We start from the raw sequence: 18492 nt of genomic DNA on the forward strand, positions 1-18492 counted from the left end.
TAACTCTAGCCTTGGATTTATCAAGTGCCGCGCACGCTGCCTGATTCCTGCCTAGGGAAATCCTTTGATGGGAGGTCTTTGCTGACCCTGATTGTTTCCTGTTTTCAGGATGTTTTCAGAATGTTGTTCATTATTTACTATCCTGATTTTAGACTTTTTAAAAAATACTAGTAGCCAGATTTTGTTCATTTTCATCGTTCCCTCCTTTCTGCTGAAATTGTCCATATTGCTTGTGGATTTCACAGCAACCCAGACATTCCTGGCCATGAAAGCCTTCGACAACACAGTCAATTACTTTTACTTTGGATTATGGATATGTGTGCCACGTTGGGTCCAGATCCACATCAAGCCATGTAGGCGGAACAAACAAAACATAGACATGATTGACACGAGACGGGAGAATGGAAGAGTCCGGGGCGTGGGCGCTTGCAAGGGCAGGAAAGCGCGGCGCCCAAATTCCCGCTCTTGACCCAAAGCGCGCGGGAGCTGCTTCTCCCTCAGCGGGGAAGCAAACAGAGGCTCAACAAAGGGAGCCCGTGCCCACGCCTCTCCGCGGGCGGGGAAAGGAATCGGGCGGCGAAGCGAGGGGGCGGGGAAGAACCAACGGCAGCGAACCCTCGGACAGCGAGCTGCTCTCTCTGAGCAGGCATTAGGCCTGCCTCCCAAGAACCAGTTGCCCTTGGAAACGTGTTATTTTATCCCCGGCCAACGGCAGCCATGACTCAGTCCGTAGTGGTTCAAGGTAAGCTAACAGCCCCAGACATTAAAATATATGTATATACTCTGTCCCTTTAAATTGTATATCTCCTCTCCCCTTAACGGATTCTCGCGCTTTCCCTCCCTAGTGGGCCAGTGCGGGAACCAAATAGGATGCCGTTTCTGGGACCTAGCGCTGCGTGAACATTCCGCCGTTAACAAGGTAACAAGCCCCGCCCACGACGCCTGAGCGACGTCAGCTCTTCCCCGCTCCCTTTCCCCCGTCCGCTTTGTGAGGCGTCGTTCTGGCCACGCCCCCTTAGAAAGGCGAGGCTGGCGGGATTGAAGGTGCGCTCGCGACGCTTTGGCAGCCCTCGCGCTGTTGGCTCGCGCCAGTCCCATCCGAGTGGGGCGCGTGGTTAAAATGGCTGCTTGCTTAAAACCACTGCCCGCCCTGTCGCTCGGTGCAGTGAGAAATACCACTGCTGGTTTTTCGTCTCCCTATGAGATCTACGGTTTATAAAAAGGACAGGATGGGGTCCTCAATGATGAAAAAGCCCTCCTCGTCCTCATCCCTTGGGGATGCGTGTCTCAAGAGGGTGTTGTGGCTGTTACAAACCACCACGAGGCGCCCCAGCTCTTCCACAGCTGCTGCTTGCCGCATTTTTGGATCACTGCTGTGGTTCAGCTCTTTCTTCCCTGGTATTGTTTTATCGTCTCATAAAATAGTGCATTGTTATTCCGTTCCCATCCTATATAGCTGTCTAATGTTTCCAGGCAGATTCCCAGATTTTGGCTGGGTGTAAACCCCGGTGGCTCAGTGTGTTAAAGCGCTGAGCTGCTGAACTTGCAGACCGAAAGGTCCCAGGTTCAAATCCAGGGAGCGGAGTGAGCGCCCGCCCGCTGTTAGCTCCAGCTTCTGCCAACCTAGCAGTTCGAAAACATGCAAATGTGAGTAGATCAATAGGTACCGCTCCGGCGGGAAGGTAACGGTGTTCCATGCCGTCATGCCGGCCACATGTCCTTGAAGGTGTCTACGGACAACACCGGCTCTTTGGCTTAGAAATGGAGATGAGCACGACTAGACTTAACGTCAGGGGAAATCTTTACCTAAACCCCGGCTTCCCTAGCAAAAAAATACAATAGGCTCTCAGCTAACTGGCAGCCATGGGGATTGGGGGATGCCAGATAATTGTAGTTTCTGTATATTTGGGAGATAATATTAATAATAGGCCTAATATATACCCCATACTATACCATACCATAAACTGTATTGACTTTAATATTGAAATACAGTTATTAAAAGCAATATGGCCATGTACCAGAAGCATTATCTCCTCTGACATTTCACCCACATCTATGGCAGGCATCCTCAGAGGTTGTGAGGTGTGTTGGAAACTGGGCAAACTGGGTTTATATATCTCTGGAATATCCAGAGTGGAAGAAAGAACTCTTGTCTGAAGCAGGTGTGAATGGTGCAATTGACTACCTTGATTAGCTTCAAACGCAGCATTGCCCAAACACAAATCAAAGAAGTTTGCCATGCCTGATCTGGACTCAACTTGGCACATATATCCATTATCCAGCATAAAAGTCATTGAGGAACGCAGCGTCCAAACACGAATCAAGGAACATGAAAGGCACTGCAGACTAATTCAACCAGGGAAGTCACCCATAGCAGAGTACTTGGTGAACCAACCTGGGCACAGCATATTTGAGAACACAGAAATGCTGGACCACTCTAACAACCACCATGTCAGACTTCACTACACAGAAAAGCCATTGAAACCCACAAGCATGTGGACCATTTCAACAGAAGAGAGGAAACCATGAACATGAACAAAATCTGGCTACCAATATTTAGACACTCTAAAATCAGGACAGTCAATAAAGAACAAAACTCTGAAAACGTGAATTCCAGACAAGAAACAATCAAAGCTAGCTAACACCTCCCAATAAAGGATCCCCCATGCAGGAATCAGCCAGGCCTTGAAGCTGGAAGGCCATTCAGTGTTAATCAAGGTGATTAATTGCAACATGCACACTTGCCTCCAACAGGCAAGAGTTCTTTCTCCACCCTTCCACAGATATATAACCTCACTTGCCTACTTTCCAATATACCTCACAACCTCTGAGGATGCCTGCCATAAATGTGGACAGAACGTCAGGAGAGAATGCTTCTGGAACATGGCCATACAACCTGGAAAACTCACAGCAACCCAGTGATTCTGGTCATGAAAACCTTTGACAACACATGTATTGACATTAATATTGAAATACAGTAATTAAAAGCAATAAAGACAAACGTAATGTAGCAGTTTAGCTTTATTTTTATTTTATTAATTTTTTTGCCAATGGCTCAAGAATCTGGTTTCTTGCTATGTTTCAGCTTCTTTCTTTGGCTAGCTGCCTGGCCGCTTAGGTGTGTCAAATTCAGCATTGGGGTTTATTCGTAACCGCAGTTATTTGCTTAATGCCTGTACAGATTGCATCCCCTGCCTAATAGGTGCACAGTTGAACTGCCTTTAAAAAAAAAAAGTCGCATTATAAAACACTAGGTTTGCAATTTATGGTTTATTGGAAACGCTCGATCGCTCCTTATTATTAGGAAGATTTATGAACTGAGGTTTTTATTACCCTGTAATGAGATTTTGTAAAAGGTTGGAAAGTAATTTCAAGTAATGATACTGAAATTGGAAAAGGATAGAGGCTTATAATTGAGCCCCAAGCATGCAAGGGCAGAAGGAAGAGGACATTTTCCCTGGCCTGCAGGTTGTGGGCAGAGGCCAGACTAGACTGCACACTCTTGAAAGTAGGAAAAAATAAGACTACATTCTAGAACATTCTGACCAAAATCTAGAATTTATGCACTATTTTGACCTTCCAATATGTTTGCTTTGTCTTCTCCATTCAATAAAAAGGGGTACAAGAGTTCTTCATTAACTACATGACAGACATACAGTAGAATTACAATGATCTTTGGAGAATGTTAGCAGGGTGCACAATCTGAAAAGAAATGTATTTTTACGTGTGTTGGAAGGCTAAGCATGTATATAATCCTTCAGTTTTTATTTACATTAAGATTTTTTTCAGAAAGGAATTTATGATGAAGCATTAAGCAGTTTCTTTCGAAATGTGAACACTAGGTAAGTTTGGTATTCATCAACAAATTCTGCTGCAGTTATCTTTGCAAAGCTATAATGTGAATAATGCTGTATATTGTTCTGTATCTTCTCGTGTGAATGTATTAATCTGTTATGCCCTAGCTCCTGTTAAGTCAAAGAGCACATATGTCTTTCAGACGCTGAAAATTAAGGCATGTAGTTGAAAGGTGTTAATTCCCAGAAAAGGTATGGGTTTGCAATTTCCTCCCTTTTGGAGTTTGTTAATATGATGTATCAATAGACAAAGGCTATGACTAGTCATATTGCATAATCCGTATATGGCATAACATTGTCATTTTTATGTTGGACCAAAGCTTGGTTATTATTTTGGAGCCAGAATCAGTTTTCAGTCTCAGTCTTACATTAGACGAGGGGAGTGTTCCCAATACAGATGTAGAAAATAATGTCATATTTCCATTTTGACTTTGCAAAATTCCCTAACTTTTGCATGACTCTCAGAGGACTGCTATACCACCTTGAACTGCTGATGGGTTATTATATGTGTGTAGTGGTTTACTTGTGTTGTCCTGGAGAAAAAAGTGGGTTTTCGGTTTGTAACAGATGATAAAATAAGGCTCTGAGATCTTTACAGTGCGTTCTAACAAAATTACACAATGTATCCTGAGATCCAGTTAATAATTTTTCAGTATGTAGGATCCCCAACCCCTCTGACCCTGCTCCTTCGCCTTCATTAATTATTCTAACAATATAGGCAACATTTTCTCCTCTAAATTCCACAAAAGGAAAAGGGTCACCAAATTTTCCAATAATGAACAAAAAATTTAACATTTATACAGTCTCTCCATTCTATTTATAATCTAATGTTAGACTTGACAGAAAATGTCAATATAAGTACAAAATACTGACATTTTATGTGTGGTCCTTTTCCATGATTTTTCATTAATTTCTGATCTTTGTAGAACAGATGGTGATGGTGCTGACTTGTGCAAAGGAAAAATCCGTTCCTTAAAAGCCCGGGTAAGGAGAAAATCTATAATTATGTTGACCCTTATACAGTAGAGTCTCACTTATCCAACACTCGCTTATCCAATGTTCTGGATTATCCAACGCATTTTTGTAGTCAATGTTTTCAATATATCGTAATATTTTGGTGCTAAATTTGTAAATACAGTAATTTCAACATAACATTACTGCGTATTGAACTACTTTTTCTGTCAAATTTGTAGTTAAACATGATGTTTTGGTGCTTAATTTGTAAAATCATAACCTAATTTAATGTTTAATAGGCTTTTCCTTAATCTCTCCTTATTATCCAACATATTCGCTTATCCAACGTTCTGCCGGCCCGTTTATGTTGGATAAGTGAGACTCTACTGTACTTTTTGTGTGATACGTCTCTCAAAAATTGAGGTTTCATTTTTAAAACACAGCATATTTCCCATTTAAAGGGATATTTATAGAAACTGACTGTAGAGTTGCCGGACTGAAGAGCAAATATAGCATGCAAACTGTTCATTTAGGAATGCAATTAATGAGCACAGTGATAACTTTAATTTTACATTTCTTTGTAATCAAATAATCCTGCTGAACATTTGGTTATTGGATTAAAATTTATAATGGGAAGGGGGAAAAGGAAATGCAATGCTGTGAAATACCTTCTTGAAGTCAGGCAGAAGGAAAGGAAATCAGTGTGCGCTTGTATAGCACCATTCAAATGCAAATCTCAGTACAAATTCTGCATCTGTTTATAAATATGAAAATGGAAAAACAAAAATATTATAATCATTTAAAACAAGACAGCTCAAAAACTTCAGATTCACTTGAGTGGAGAATAAATTTGATCCCAAGTGGACCTGTTAAAATCAATGGGATTTGAATTATTCATTGCTAATTTAAGTTGACGAAGTATGAGTCCGTATGGTTTAGTGATTTAAGTGTTGGAGTACAACGAGGCCAAGATTCAAATGCTTGCTTGAGGTATTAGTTCACTGTATAACCTTGGGCCAATCACATTCTCTCAGACAAAGACAAAAGCAAACAAGATTTAGTAGGTTGCTTTAGGGTCTCCATAAATAGAAAACAAATTAAAGGCATGCAACAGTTACAACTTATGGATCCCCTCTGACTTAATCTGGACTCTACCCAATAATTTTCAGTTATGTGTATTTTAACAAAAAAAAAAAAGGGGGGGGGGGGAATCAAGGAAATGGTTACAAGCTCAAGCAATATAACAGTGTTGTGGATCCCTTAGTGACAGATGCCTGTTTCAGCATTGAAGGAGAACTCGGTAATATTCACACACATTTCTAATTCAAGTAAGAACTGCACAGACAGACTGTTACACTGACAGTTTTTACCTAAACCCAGATATCATATCCAGAGTTTTATTTTAATTTTAATTATTTAATACCGTTAATAAAAGCACCAGTGTGTTCAAAGGAGGCAAACCTAGTGTCTTCCTTCCTGCAGAAGAAGCTAACGGATTTAATGTTTCCATAATACGGTTAAGAAAAAGCAAACAATATTCTGTTTTGTATTAGCTTTGATTGAAAAGTACCATTTTATTTAATGTGCATTTAGCTGCTGTTAAAGTACTTTTGGCATGAATGTCATTATTTAGAACTGTGAAGGCTAATCAGAGACACTTCAAAGAACAAAGATGAGAAAGCATGTTGGATGAGAAAAGATTGAAAGTAACTGTTACACATAGCATTCTTGAAAAGATTAGTAAGCATAGCAGTATTCATTCTAATTTTATTTGGAAGAAGCTTTTTGTCAGTATAAAAATGTTCACTTTAGCTTTTGTGTTGCATATATGCATAAAAATTAGGACATGGTGTTTTTTTTCTGGAGCTGGCTTTTTTCCGTGGCTCTGTGAAAATCATTTTTATGTCCTATTTTAATTTTTGTGTAATATTTTTAAAAAAGCAATCTGTGTGAGTCTAAATTATTTTTATCCCACCCTAGGCCTTGCTGATTGACATGGAAGAGGGTGTTGTAAATGAAATTCTACAGGGGCCTTTGAGAGATCTCTTTGATAGCAAGCAGCTGATCACAGATGTTTCTGGCTCAGGGAACAACTGGTAAGGACAAAATTTATTTCATTGACTCTTCATATAGAAATGTTTTACAGAAAATTAAAAGAAATGAAAAGTGTGACATGCCTCTTTTCTTTTACATCCCCCTAGAATAACTGAGCATATTGAACTTAATTTCAGATTTAGTTGCAGCTTGAGTAGGCCCAATGAAATCATTTGAACTATGTAAGTGATTACACTTGTTCATTTCAATGAGCTTTCTGTAGCTAGCTGTACAATTAAAAATTGCATTTAGTTATTGTTACCTTGAAGGAAACCTTTAAAGTCCAAACTAACAAATCAGAATGTGAGCATTGCACTCTTTCTGCCTTTACATGCATGCATACATACATGTTCATGAACAGGTGTGTTATGTAAAGTCATCCCTCCACTTTTGCAAATGTTAGGGGTGCCGCTCCATCACAAAAGTGGAAAAACCATAAATACCTCAGGTGGGGGTGGGATGACATCATTGCAGTCCCCAAGGACGGGAGGAGGAGCTGGTCTCTCAGGCCATTTCATTTATCTTGTGGATCCTGGCTCCTTTCTCTCTTCCTCCATGGTGCATGACTATCTTTCACTGGCCAAGGTAGGAAGAGCCAGGAACATGCTACAAGCTGAAGGACGAGAAAACACTGGAACCCCGTACATCTGGCTTCTCTTCCGTTTGTGACATGTTTCTATTTGCCTGGTACTCCTCTTCCTTTGCTGAATAGAACAGAGTTTTGCAGAAGCACAGAAAGAAGAGGACCCAGATCCACATAGTAAGTGAAGGGGTGTGGGGCTGGATCCTCATCTTACCTGCATGCTGTAAGTCTCCATTTCACCCAGAAATGAAGGGAGATAACGAGCAGAACAGACACTGTAACAAGCAGGAGGAGGAGGATTAACTGATCACACATCTTCTTTTACTGGGCGAATCTTATTCCTCTTCCTGTGTGCCTCCTTTCTCCTGTACTCCTCTTCATTTGCCCAGGCAAAACAGAGGTTTGTTGTATAGGATGAGGAAGAGAAATTTGATTTGTAGAGTAAGTGAAGCATTACAGAGCTGGCTTTTCCTTTTGTTTGTGTGCTTTGAGTCTTTCATGTAGAAAAGGAAGGGAAATACTGGATGGAACGGGGACGAAACAAAGCGAAGGACCCAGAGCACCTTCACTTAACTGGTGGATCCAGTTTTTCCTCCTTTTCCTGTGTGTCGTATGTTCCTATTCTCCCAGTACTCCTCTTCCGTTGTTCGGTCCAAATAGAGATTTGCAGAACCGAGAAAAAAGCCAGATCTGCCAGGTAAGTGATGAAACATAGTACCAGCTCCTTCTCTTAGCTGTGTGTCTGTTTCACCAGTGAAAGGAGGGGAGATCCAAGCAGAACAGAGACTTGTGATATACATGTCTTCCAAACAGCACCCTAGCTCACTTACTTCAGAAGGCAGCGGATTTCAAATTTGCAAATAATCAAAACAACAAGCGTGAAACCAGCAAAAGTGGAGGACTGACTGCATTACTACTTACTATTTAGTCTATGTATGTTATTTACAGTATTTCAAGATGCAAATCCTTCTAAGGTAACTAATGACTGACATTACGCATATTTTTAAAACCACAATAAATGGTATTAGCATATACCTGGTAATCATGATCTTTCTCTGAGGACAGCTGGTAGACAATGGCTCTGGGAATTTGGAAAGTCCAGTTGGAAAAGGCGCAAGAGCCTCTTGTTGTCTTTGCCTGTCTGCTTCTCTCTCCTGGAATCTTTCCCAAAAGGCAGTTGGTGGGAAACAGCCCTGTTGGGAGTGGGGGAAGGAAGAGTCCAGCTGATCCAGGGTCTGATGTCAGCCATCTGCTCTTAATGCTGCTTCTTTAGTTCAGTCAGTAATCTAATGAGAGATGTGAACAGCTGACCAAAGGGGAAAAAAAGGATATGGATCTTTAAGTTAAAGAAATAAAGCTCAACTTAATTTTCGAAATGCTTTTAAGTAGCTTGATAATGAAAAAAAAAGTTGGGAACAAGAGAGATCAGGCATATTAGCAAAACATAGTGTAGTTTTAACAACTTTCTAATTTCTGCATCTGTAAATAAAATTGCAAGCTAATTTAAAAAACACAATGGGAATTTCAATAAAATTATATTATGGAAAATTAATTGAGTTATGGGAAATGTTTATTTATTAATAACAAAAGATGTCTACCTCTGGAAGCCATCATTGTGTGTACCTGAAACCACAGGCTCTATATACAGACTAAAAGTGGCCATAAAACTAATTATGTTACCAAAATTTATAATTGTCTTAGTTGGAACACTTGGACCACTTAACAATCTTCCAATACTGTAAACCATGAATTTAGTAGAGAAAGTCCTCCACAACTCAAAATGTAAACTGAGACATTATTTGGATATAGTTAACCCTTCTGCCAACCTAGCAGTTCGAAAACATGCCAATGTGAGTAGATAAATAGGTACCGCTCCGGCGGAAAGGTAACAGTGCGCCATGCAGTCATGCCGGCCACATGACCTTGGAGGTGTCTACGGACAACGCCAGCTCTTCAGCTTAGAAATGGAGATGAGCACCAACCCCCAGAGTCAGACATGACTGGACTTAATGTCAGGGGAAACCTTTACCTTTAGTTATCCTAAGTCCTACAGCTAATCACCATTCAGGCAAAGCTACCAAAGGGCAATTCAAGGCACTATAAACAAACCCAGAGAAGCTCTATGGCAGACCTGCACAGCGTGTGTACCCTCAGGTGTTTTGGACTTTAGCTCCCAGAATTCCTAAACATTGGACAGGCTGGCTAGAGTTTCTGGGATTTGCAGGCCCAAACACTTGGAGGGCCAAAGGCTGTGCATCACTGTTCTATAGCCTTGATGGTGGTGCAAGCGGTCTTGTATAACCCCTGGATTTGTCTCACTAAATATAGGGAACTTCCCAAATCCAAATGGCTGTTGCAATATACATTCTCAAGGAAGGTAGTAAAAAAATTAAAACCCACTTTGGTCAATAAAATTCTGCAATACAACAATAAAACAGAGAGGAATCATGCAATCATAGTTGGAAGAAACTACATGGGCCATTTAGTCCCACCCCCTGCCATACAAGAAAAGCACAACCAAGGCATCCTCCAACAGATGGCCATCCAACCTGTACTTAAAAGCCTGCAAAGAAGATGGGGAAGAATGCTAACTATCTCGCATGGCTCCACTTGTCTAAACCTATGTATTGTGATTAAATGTAAATTTTAAGAGGTAAACTGGTAGGACAGGATACTTGTAAAATCTCTATTTTCAGGGCAGTGGGCCATAAAATGTATGGCTGCCAATTCCGAGACCAAATTGTTGAAAAGCTGAGGAAGACTGCTGAGCATTGTGACTGTCTGCAATGTTTTTTTATCATTCATTCCATGGGAGGGGGTAAGTATCGTTCTAGCCTTTTATCTTCAGCCATGAAAGAAAAGAAAACTGAGTGATCATGAAAGTAGTTACCCAGAAATACAAATATATGAAGAAGAACATAAGTGTTTCAAATTAATAGAGAAGCACTCTGGAACATTTCATTTAGCACAAAAGTATTAATTTTTAAAAGGGCTCATAGGAATTGTAGTCCTAATTAGATGTATAGGTGCCTTCAATTTGGCTGTCAACTTGAGGTGCTCCCATGTATGTTTTAGACAGGGCATAATCGGATATGGTTTTACTAATTCTTTCCTCTAAATAGAACCTACAACACCTTGTATTCAGTGATGGTTTTTCATCCAGGTATTAACCAGAGGTGACCATGCTTAGCTTTCAAGACCATATGGGTTGTAGTGCCTTTAGAGCAGCAATTCTCATACTTTAGTCCTGAATATTCCAAATTGTTGCAGCCATTTTCCTTCATGCATTTTCCGCTCAATTTTTAAAATCCTGCCTTTGCCAACTGAGTTTTGCTTTTCTCTTTCCTTTATTGATTTTATTCTAATTTAAATTAATTTTCAAAAATTGAGATAGGACTCAACACAGTTAGGTTGGTCATGGCTTCTGATTTAATAAACAAGAAAAGAAAGAATTAAAGATGATACCCACTTGCATTCCGAGAAGAGGCAACAAGTGGGAACATTCGTTTCATTAAGCTCTTCCAAGACCTTGAGTCTGCAGGTAACAGAGGATGAGAAATATAATGTGGCTAATATAAAAATCCAATTGCCATTTGAGCGATAGGTCTCTGAGTCAGGATAGAATTGCTATTAAAGAAAAAATGTAGTATGTCCAGTAAGAGTGAAACTGAAAGCCTGTCTCTGCGGCAACAAGAGAAACAAGCCGCCCTGAGTCCCCTCGGGTGAGAAGGGCAGGGTATAAATGTTGTAAATAAATAAATAAACAAAAGAAACCATGCTAAAACAAGCTGTAAGGTTAGAAAAGGGGAAAATATCTAAATTAACATTTCATGACACGTTAGTATGTTGACTGCAGTGCGCAGGTGTATCATGCAAATCTAATGGAAATGTATGTTATCGTACAAATCATATTTTTAAAGAAATATATAAAGGAAAGGTTTTCATGTTGTGTCCCCATTAATTTTTATATTACAATGTATGTCTGTGTCCATATCTTTTAAGGGGTTGGTTTAATCTCCAGTTTGCTAGTAAAACTGAATTACTGTGCCACAAATTAATGCATATCTATAAAGCATGTCACCAACATGAAATGTTTGGAAAGATCTGGCATAGTCAAACCCATTTATTGACACACAGGACAAGTCAACAAATCAGAAGCTGCAAAACACAGAGTACAAAGGAGAACCTTCAGCTTTAAATACGTAGTTATTTATGAATTACCTGATAGGTTTGTTGGCAGAAAATTCTTCTCAAACACAGATAAATAGAAGTATTCGAGATAAACCATGTTCAGCAATGTAGTCTCCGCAATTCAATTCTGTTGCGGTATTAAACACCATGAGGAAATTAGAGCAGAAGTTCAAGCAGGAATATAGTTGAAATTAAAGTCAGAATTTATTAAATATAATATCAAATTTCAGAAATGTTGATAATTTAAATAATTTGAACAAATTAAATAACTTAATGAATGTAATTGGTCATTTTTAGTAAATATATTATTTAATGTTAATTTAAATAAAATGCAGTTAATTTATCTGATGGGGCTAATAAAATGCAGTCAGATTGGATAGATACTAAATATAATTGGTAAAGAGCAAAGAATCATAGAGTTGGAATAAAGCACTAGGGCTATCTAGTCCAATCTCCTACCATGCAGAAACACACAAAAAACTTGCATCAGATGACTATCCAGTCACTGTTTTAAAACTGCCAAAAAAAGAGCCCTTTCCACACAGCTGTATAAAATCCACATTAAACTGGATTATATGGCAGTGTGGACTCAGATAACCCAGTTCAAAGCAGATACTGTGGATTATCTGCCTTGATATTCTTGGTTATATGGCTGTGTGGAAGGGCCCTAGTCAGCACATCCCACTGCTGAATAGTTCTTAGCATCAGGAAGTTCTTCCCAACATTTCAGTGGAATCTCTTTTCCTGTAACTTGTATTCATTGCTCCATGTTCTAGTCTCTGGAGCAGCAAAAAACAAGCTTGCACCATCTTGATTATGACATACTTTCAACAATTTAAGTAACATTATGTCACCGCTTAACACTCTCTTCTCCAGATTAAATATACCCAGTTCCCTAAGCTGCTCTTCATAGTGCTTCGCTTCCAAATCTTTTACCATTTTTTGTCCTCCTTCTGACACTTTCCAGTTTGGTAAATATCATTCTTAAATTGTTGCTCCCAGATCTGGACACAGTATTCCAGGAGATCTGATCAAATCAGAATAGAATGGAGGCTTTTAAGCAGAGGCTGGATGGCCATCTGTCAGGGGTGCTTTGAATGTGATATTCCTGCTTCTTGGCAGGGGGTTGGACTGAATGGCCCACGAGGTCTCTTCTAGTACTTTCCTCAATCTAGACATTATACTTCTACTGATGCATCCTAGAAATGTATTGGCTTTTCTAGCTGCCGCATTGCACTATTGATTCATGTTCACCTTGTGGTCTATTAAGACTTCTAAATCCTTTTAACATGTACTGTTGTCAAGCCAGGTGTCACCCATCCTACATCTATGCATTTCGTGTTTTCTTCCCAAGTGTAATATCTTGCATTTTTCCTATTTGAATTAATTTTTAGTTTTGGCCCAGCTCATTTTTCTTCCTTCCTCTACAGATGTATGCCTTTGTAGCAAGCGGGGGGGGGGGGGGGTGCATTGCAATAGCCACTCTACTTGGAGTCAGTGTTTCTTAGAGATCAGGCCTGCATTGCTAGCATTAATTAATTTGGACCTCAATGATTCAACATCAGAGCATGCAGGTATGCACAGTGTGTTGCTGAAGGAGTATTTATGCCACTAAGGAGGATCTCATTCACAGAGGTAAATAGAATCAAACAGTATCTTAATTTGAGCCAAAAAAGTGAAATCATTGACTGCGGTCCCCCTGAAAAGGACTTTAAATTTCTCAGCAGATGCTGTTAGCAAGCAAAAAATATTACCAACAGATTGGATCTTGAACAATTTGATATTCAATGAATTACAGTAAAGACATAGGAAATTTGTCAAGGACTTACTTTCAGGTGCTAATTTGAAAATAAAAAGATAGGTTCCCATAGATCAGTGATTCTCAACCTATGAGTCCCCAAGGTGTTTTGGTCTACAACTCCCAGAAATCCCAGCCAGTTTACCAGCTGTTAGGATTTCTGGGACTTGAAGGCCAAAATATCTGGGAACCCACAGGTTGAGAAGCACTGCCATAGATGGAAGTACAGGTGAAGAAAGTCAAGATGCCTTGTCAGCAACAGCACCAAAGTGTTTCCATCTTTACCACTAATTCAAGGAGTGTTAAACAAAATCAGTCTGGAAAAGACACAAGTTGTGTTTATTGCTGTTTATGGGCTATGGTTGCCTCTGTTGCTGCATATATCCACAGAGGGTAAATGCTACAGAGGTTTAGAATATTTGAATATTCCTACCTGACTCAGGGATTAACCCATGTCTAGTGGATTGTTCCTTCAGCCTCCATTCACATTCCCTACTGGTTTCTCCATTATGATTCTAGAACATGAGGTGTCTTTCCTTTCCCTTTGGTTTCCTCCTTTTATTTGTGGTTCTACAAAAACTAAACAACAGACTCTAGTCTTAAGACAGTCATTCTTTTTCTTTCTTTCCTAGCGTTCCTTTCAGAATAATAAAAGAATGCTACTCTAATGAGAAGCAATCATTGTACATGAAAGCCTAGAATAGAAATGTATCAACATGATGAACATAATTTAAAAACTATTTTTTACAATGTTTAAGAAATCAAAAGTAGCAAGGGAAAATAGGAGAAATTGGTTTCTTGTCTTCGTAACTATTTTCCATCTTACTTCTAGGAACAGGATCTGGGCTCGGTACATTTATACTAAAAGTGCTTGAGGATGAATTTCCAGAAGTATATAGATTTGTTACTTCAGTTTATCCATCTCGTGAAGATGACGTCATTACATCTCCTTATAACAGCGTGTTGGCTATGAAAGAGCTCAGTGACCATGCAGACTGTGTATTGCCAATTGAAAATGAAGTAAGTATCTGTAGTGTCCTGAAAATGAAGTATATAAAGTATCGTTCTGCAGTATTGCTTTCATGCTGTGATAAGATTTGTTGTTGTTTACTAAGAAATGGTTTAGTAAAGGTTAAAATTACTATGTACTCTGAGTTATTGTCAGTTAAATTATTGGTTTCAAGTAAGCAAAAAAATCTACATCTTTTAATAAACAAAAGATAAATCTTGAATGCAAAGAGTTGCATCACTCTTGATTCCTACTTAGACCATTTCCTAAATTATTTGAAGTATAAATAAAAAGTGAAGTGCTTCACTTAATAATGGAGCAAGGAGGGTGTGTCGTGATGTGTTTTTTAACACAAAAGCCTAAAATTTAACATTTTTAACACAAAACCCCAAATAATAGAGGGTCTTAAAGCAGGCATGGGCAAACTTTGGCCCTCCGGGTGTTTGGGAATTCAACTCCCACAATTCTTAACAGCCAGTAAGTTGGCTGGGATTTCTGGGCGTTGAAGTCCAAAAACACCCGGAGTGCCGAAGTTGCCCCACACCTGTCTTAGAGGCTGCAGAAATACCCCCAGTGAACTCATTGTAGCTTAATTCTGCAGAATTGGACAGCAAGTAGTTTACACATTGGATTTCTTACAAGATTTTTCATTTTCCATCCAAGTCTTTATTTGATATAGTTAGCAAAATTAATCAGATGACCAACTGTGGAAAGCTAGGATCAACTGTAAAGCAAACCAGCTTGATAACTTCAAGTGCTGGCGGAATAAAACATAATCGGGAGAAACCATTTGATGCTATGAATAATATTGTGGCAAATTTACTCTTGAACTTGACAAGGTAAGGTTTTAACATTTCTATTTCTCAAATAAATAATTATTACACTTTTAAAAAGTCTTGTTAATTAGAGCATTGGAAAGTTTCCAAATCAATCATAGTGATTGTTTCATCTGCAGACAGAAGATGCTAATTTCACAAGATGAGATGTGTAAACTTTCTCATATAACAAGGAGAAGAAAGTTTAACCTTATGGCATGCATTATGTGCACTCACCAAAACAGGTGGTTAGGAGCTTCTTTAGACCAAGTCCCTTTATTGATCCCAAAATATTAGTGAGAATTATTGAAAATTGTATGACTGACCAGTGTGAGTCAGTCATTTTCATCTGCTTTTTTCAGTTACCAAGAATTTAACCAGTATCTAACCAGTATCTTTTAAAAAAATAAAATCTTGTTTTACCTGCATCATCTTCAGCTCTGCTAGGTTTGAAGGCTCACTTAATATGGATCTTAATGAAATCAGCATGAATTTGGTTCCCTTTCCACAACTTCATTATCTGGTTTCCAGCTTGACACCTCTGTATACACTGGCAGATGTTAACGTACCTCCACGAAGGTGGGTAATTTTGTTTGACATTGTTACAGTTTGCAATGAGGCTGCCATATTAGTCTGTTGCAGAAAAAACCAAGGAAGATTCTTGTGGCACCTGACAGTCTAGTAATCCTTTGTTTTTGTTTGATATGACATGAATGACAGCTGCTTGCGATCTGCAGATGAATTTGACTCTCCATAATAATGTCCATAAAAAGAAAGAATCTGTTCTCTTCTATAAAACATGAGTTTTTAAGGTGCCACTGGACTCTGTTGTTTTTATTATGTGGTTATTCAAAGCCTCAGCAGCAAAATTGGAATATTTTTCAAACTATGTAGAGCTATTTGACACATATCTGGAAGTTGCTTACTGGGCAAATGCTGTGCTTTGGTTAATTTTAAGTACTGTGGGCTATTCTTTCTCTCTCTTAGGTTGGATCAAATGTTTTCAGATGCTTTTAGCAAAGATCACCAGCTGTTACGAGCTGATCCAAAACACAGCTTGTATCTTGCCTGTGCCCTCCTAGTCAGAGGAAATGTACAAGTTTCAGATCTTCGTAGAAACATTGAAAGGTTTGCACATAATATATATTAAGAATGTGAATTATTAACATTATACAGCAGATCTTCATAGTTGTGTTTGTTCATAGGACTAAAGCTTCTGTTAATCCCTTCCTTCACGCATGGTTGTGCCCATGGGTGAAGAATCATGTTCATAATTATCCAGAGGGATTTATGCAGTTTAATTTTTCTTGAAATATAATTAATTGTAAAAACATACTACTACAAGATTTGCATTTAATTTTTCTTGGAGCATAACATCTCATCCGTAGGAATTCCATTATTTCCTGGAAAATTGATATTTTACTCTAACATACACTTGTCTTTTAATAGAACACAATTTAGAAGAATCAATAACTGTATTTAATAGTGTAGTGGCTTTCTAGTGGCTGAAATCATATGAATGCATTACCAGGAACAAATACAAGTAGTCCCCAAGTTTCAAACAAGATAGGTTCTGTAGGTTTGTTCTTAAGTTGAATTTGTATATAAATCAGAACAGGTACATTTTAAGTGTAATTACAGCCAGAAAGTTAGATTATAGATGATAGATAGATAGATAGCTGTGGAGTTTGTCTTGCTGTATGTGCCCCAGTTCAGAAGATTTCACCACACTTTCTGTCCCTGTAGTAATTGGATTTTGGAAAAAAAAATACTTGTGGGAACAAGAATTGTGATAGATTCCTTTTCCCTATGATAACTCTTCCAGGAGTGAATTTCCCTTCTTAGGGGTAAATTTCTTTTCTTGTTGTCTCTCCCCCATTCTTAACTACAAGTCGTTTGTATGTCAGAGGTTTATAACTAATCATATCTGCCGTTCACGGTCTTGCTTTGTGTAGTTACTTAACTTTATTGCTTGCCTTTTTTGTGAATTCCAAATTTGTTGGTTGCAGGATGAAACCATCACTTCAGTTTGTCTCCTGGAATCAAGAGGGATGGAAAACTGGCTTGTGTTCAGTGCCTCCTGTAGGCCATTCCCACTCTTTACTGGCTCTGGCCAATAACACTTGTGTGAAACCCACTTTCATAGAACTCAGGGAGAGATTCATGATGCTGTACAAGAAAAAGGTGTGCTATGTAATTTTACCTAATTCATTTATGCTTATAGGTATTATAGTCATTATTGGAAACTTGGTACTAAATGTGTGTATGTGCCTGGTTATTTATGTTGACCCCATGAATTTCATGGGGTTTGTGGGGGGGGGGGGGAGCCTTTGAAATCCTGTACTGAATGCTGGTTTCTCTCCCAGCTATTACCTGGACTCTGGAAAAGACTAAGAAATGTGTATTTCATACATTCTTCATCACACAAGTTCACATATCAAGATTATAACCTGCTTTTCAGTATGGAGGAAAGCAGACTTGCACTATTGAACAATCCATTTATTTGTTTCTTTTCCAGTTAAATATATGACTAAAATATTTGTTCTTGCAGGCTCACCTTCATCATTACCTGCATGTTGATGGGATGGAGCAGAGCAATTTCTCTGAAGCCCTTTCATCTTTGACAGATTTAATTGAAGAATATAATCAATTAGATGCTTCTAATTGTGGACCAGCCATAGATCCTCCTAGACTGGAGATAGCAGTATAACAATTGAGGAATTTGGTAAAGAGAACAGTGAAGATACTAGGAAGCTATGTCAAATGTGATACAGTCCAGACTGAATACCGGTATATCAAGTTTCAGTGGCGAAATTGCAAGGTAACAATTTGACTGGATCACATTCTTTAGAAATTGTCTTTTGTAAGGAGTAAGAACTCAAAGGACGATGGATACATTTAGTTTCACATAATATCTGATATCGCATATTGTCACATTTTTGCATATTTATGTCTTATGTTTTTTAAACTAAAATACTGTGCTGAAAGATACCTCTGTATGTACATTACCAAAACAAGCATTTGGAACTTTATTTGTAAATATTTATCATAAATGATATTTTTATTAAGTTTTATTTATAAAATAAAATATATAATTACCTAAACTATAATTCAGTGTCTTAATCAGTGATTACAGCAAATACAATACAGTGTGCCCTCACTTTTCGTGGGGGTTAGGTTCCAGGCCTGCCCGC

The 18492-nt window shown here is 38.7% G+C and overlaps 1 protein-coding gene and 1 long non-coding RNA gene across 4 annotated transcripts; one reads left to right on the forward strand and one right to left on the reverse strand.

The window, feature by feature from the left end:
- Positions 1–600: 600 nt before the first annotated feature.
- tube1 (tubulin epsilon 1) lies at positions 601–18408 on the forward strand. Of its 3 annotated transcripts, XM_003215652.4 has the most exons (12): positions 601–742; positions 846–919; positions 3790–3842; positions 4781–4838; positions 6789–6904; positions 10182–10303; positions 14307–14494; positions 15147–15322; positions 15737–15877; positions 16286–16426; positions 17308–17482; positions 17850–18408. In XM_003215652.4, exons 1-12 carry the CDS (start codon positions 718–720, stop codon positions 18006–18008), a joined length of 1428 nt encoding a protein of 475 aa, XP_003215700.1. In that variant the 5' UTR covers positions 601–717; the 3' UTR covers positions 18009–18408. The 3 variants fall into 3 exon arrangements, with proteins under 3 accessions (XP_003215700.1, XP_008119417.1, XP_016853519.1); XM_008121210.3 differs by lacking the exon at positions 601–742 and having other exon boundaries at positions 841–919; positions 4786–4838; XM_016998030.2 differs by lacking the exons at positions 601–742; positions 846–919; positions 3790–3842; positions 4781–4838; positions 6789–6904 and adding an exon at positions 8010–8182.
- LOC103280891 (uncharacterized) lies at positions 5350–7477 on the reverse strand. Its single transcript, XR_507514.2, has 2 exons — positions 7346–7477; positions 5350–5562 (listed from the first exon to the last, which is right to left on the reverse strand). It is a non-coding gene; the product is annotated as an uncharacterized LOC103280891 (long non-coding RNA).
- Positions 18409–18492: the final 84 nt, after the last annotated feature.

This window comes from Anolis carolinensis, chromosome 1 (assembly GCF_035594765.1).
Source record: "Anolis carolinensis isolate JA03-04 chromosome 1, rAnoCar3.1.pri, whole genome shotgun sequence".
Classification (NCBI taxonomy): domain Eukaryota; kingdom Metazoa; phylum Chordata; class Lepidosauria; order Squamata; family Dactyloidae; genus Anolis; species Anolis carolinensis.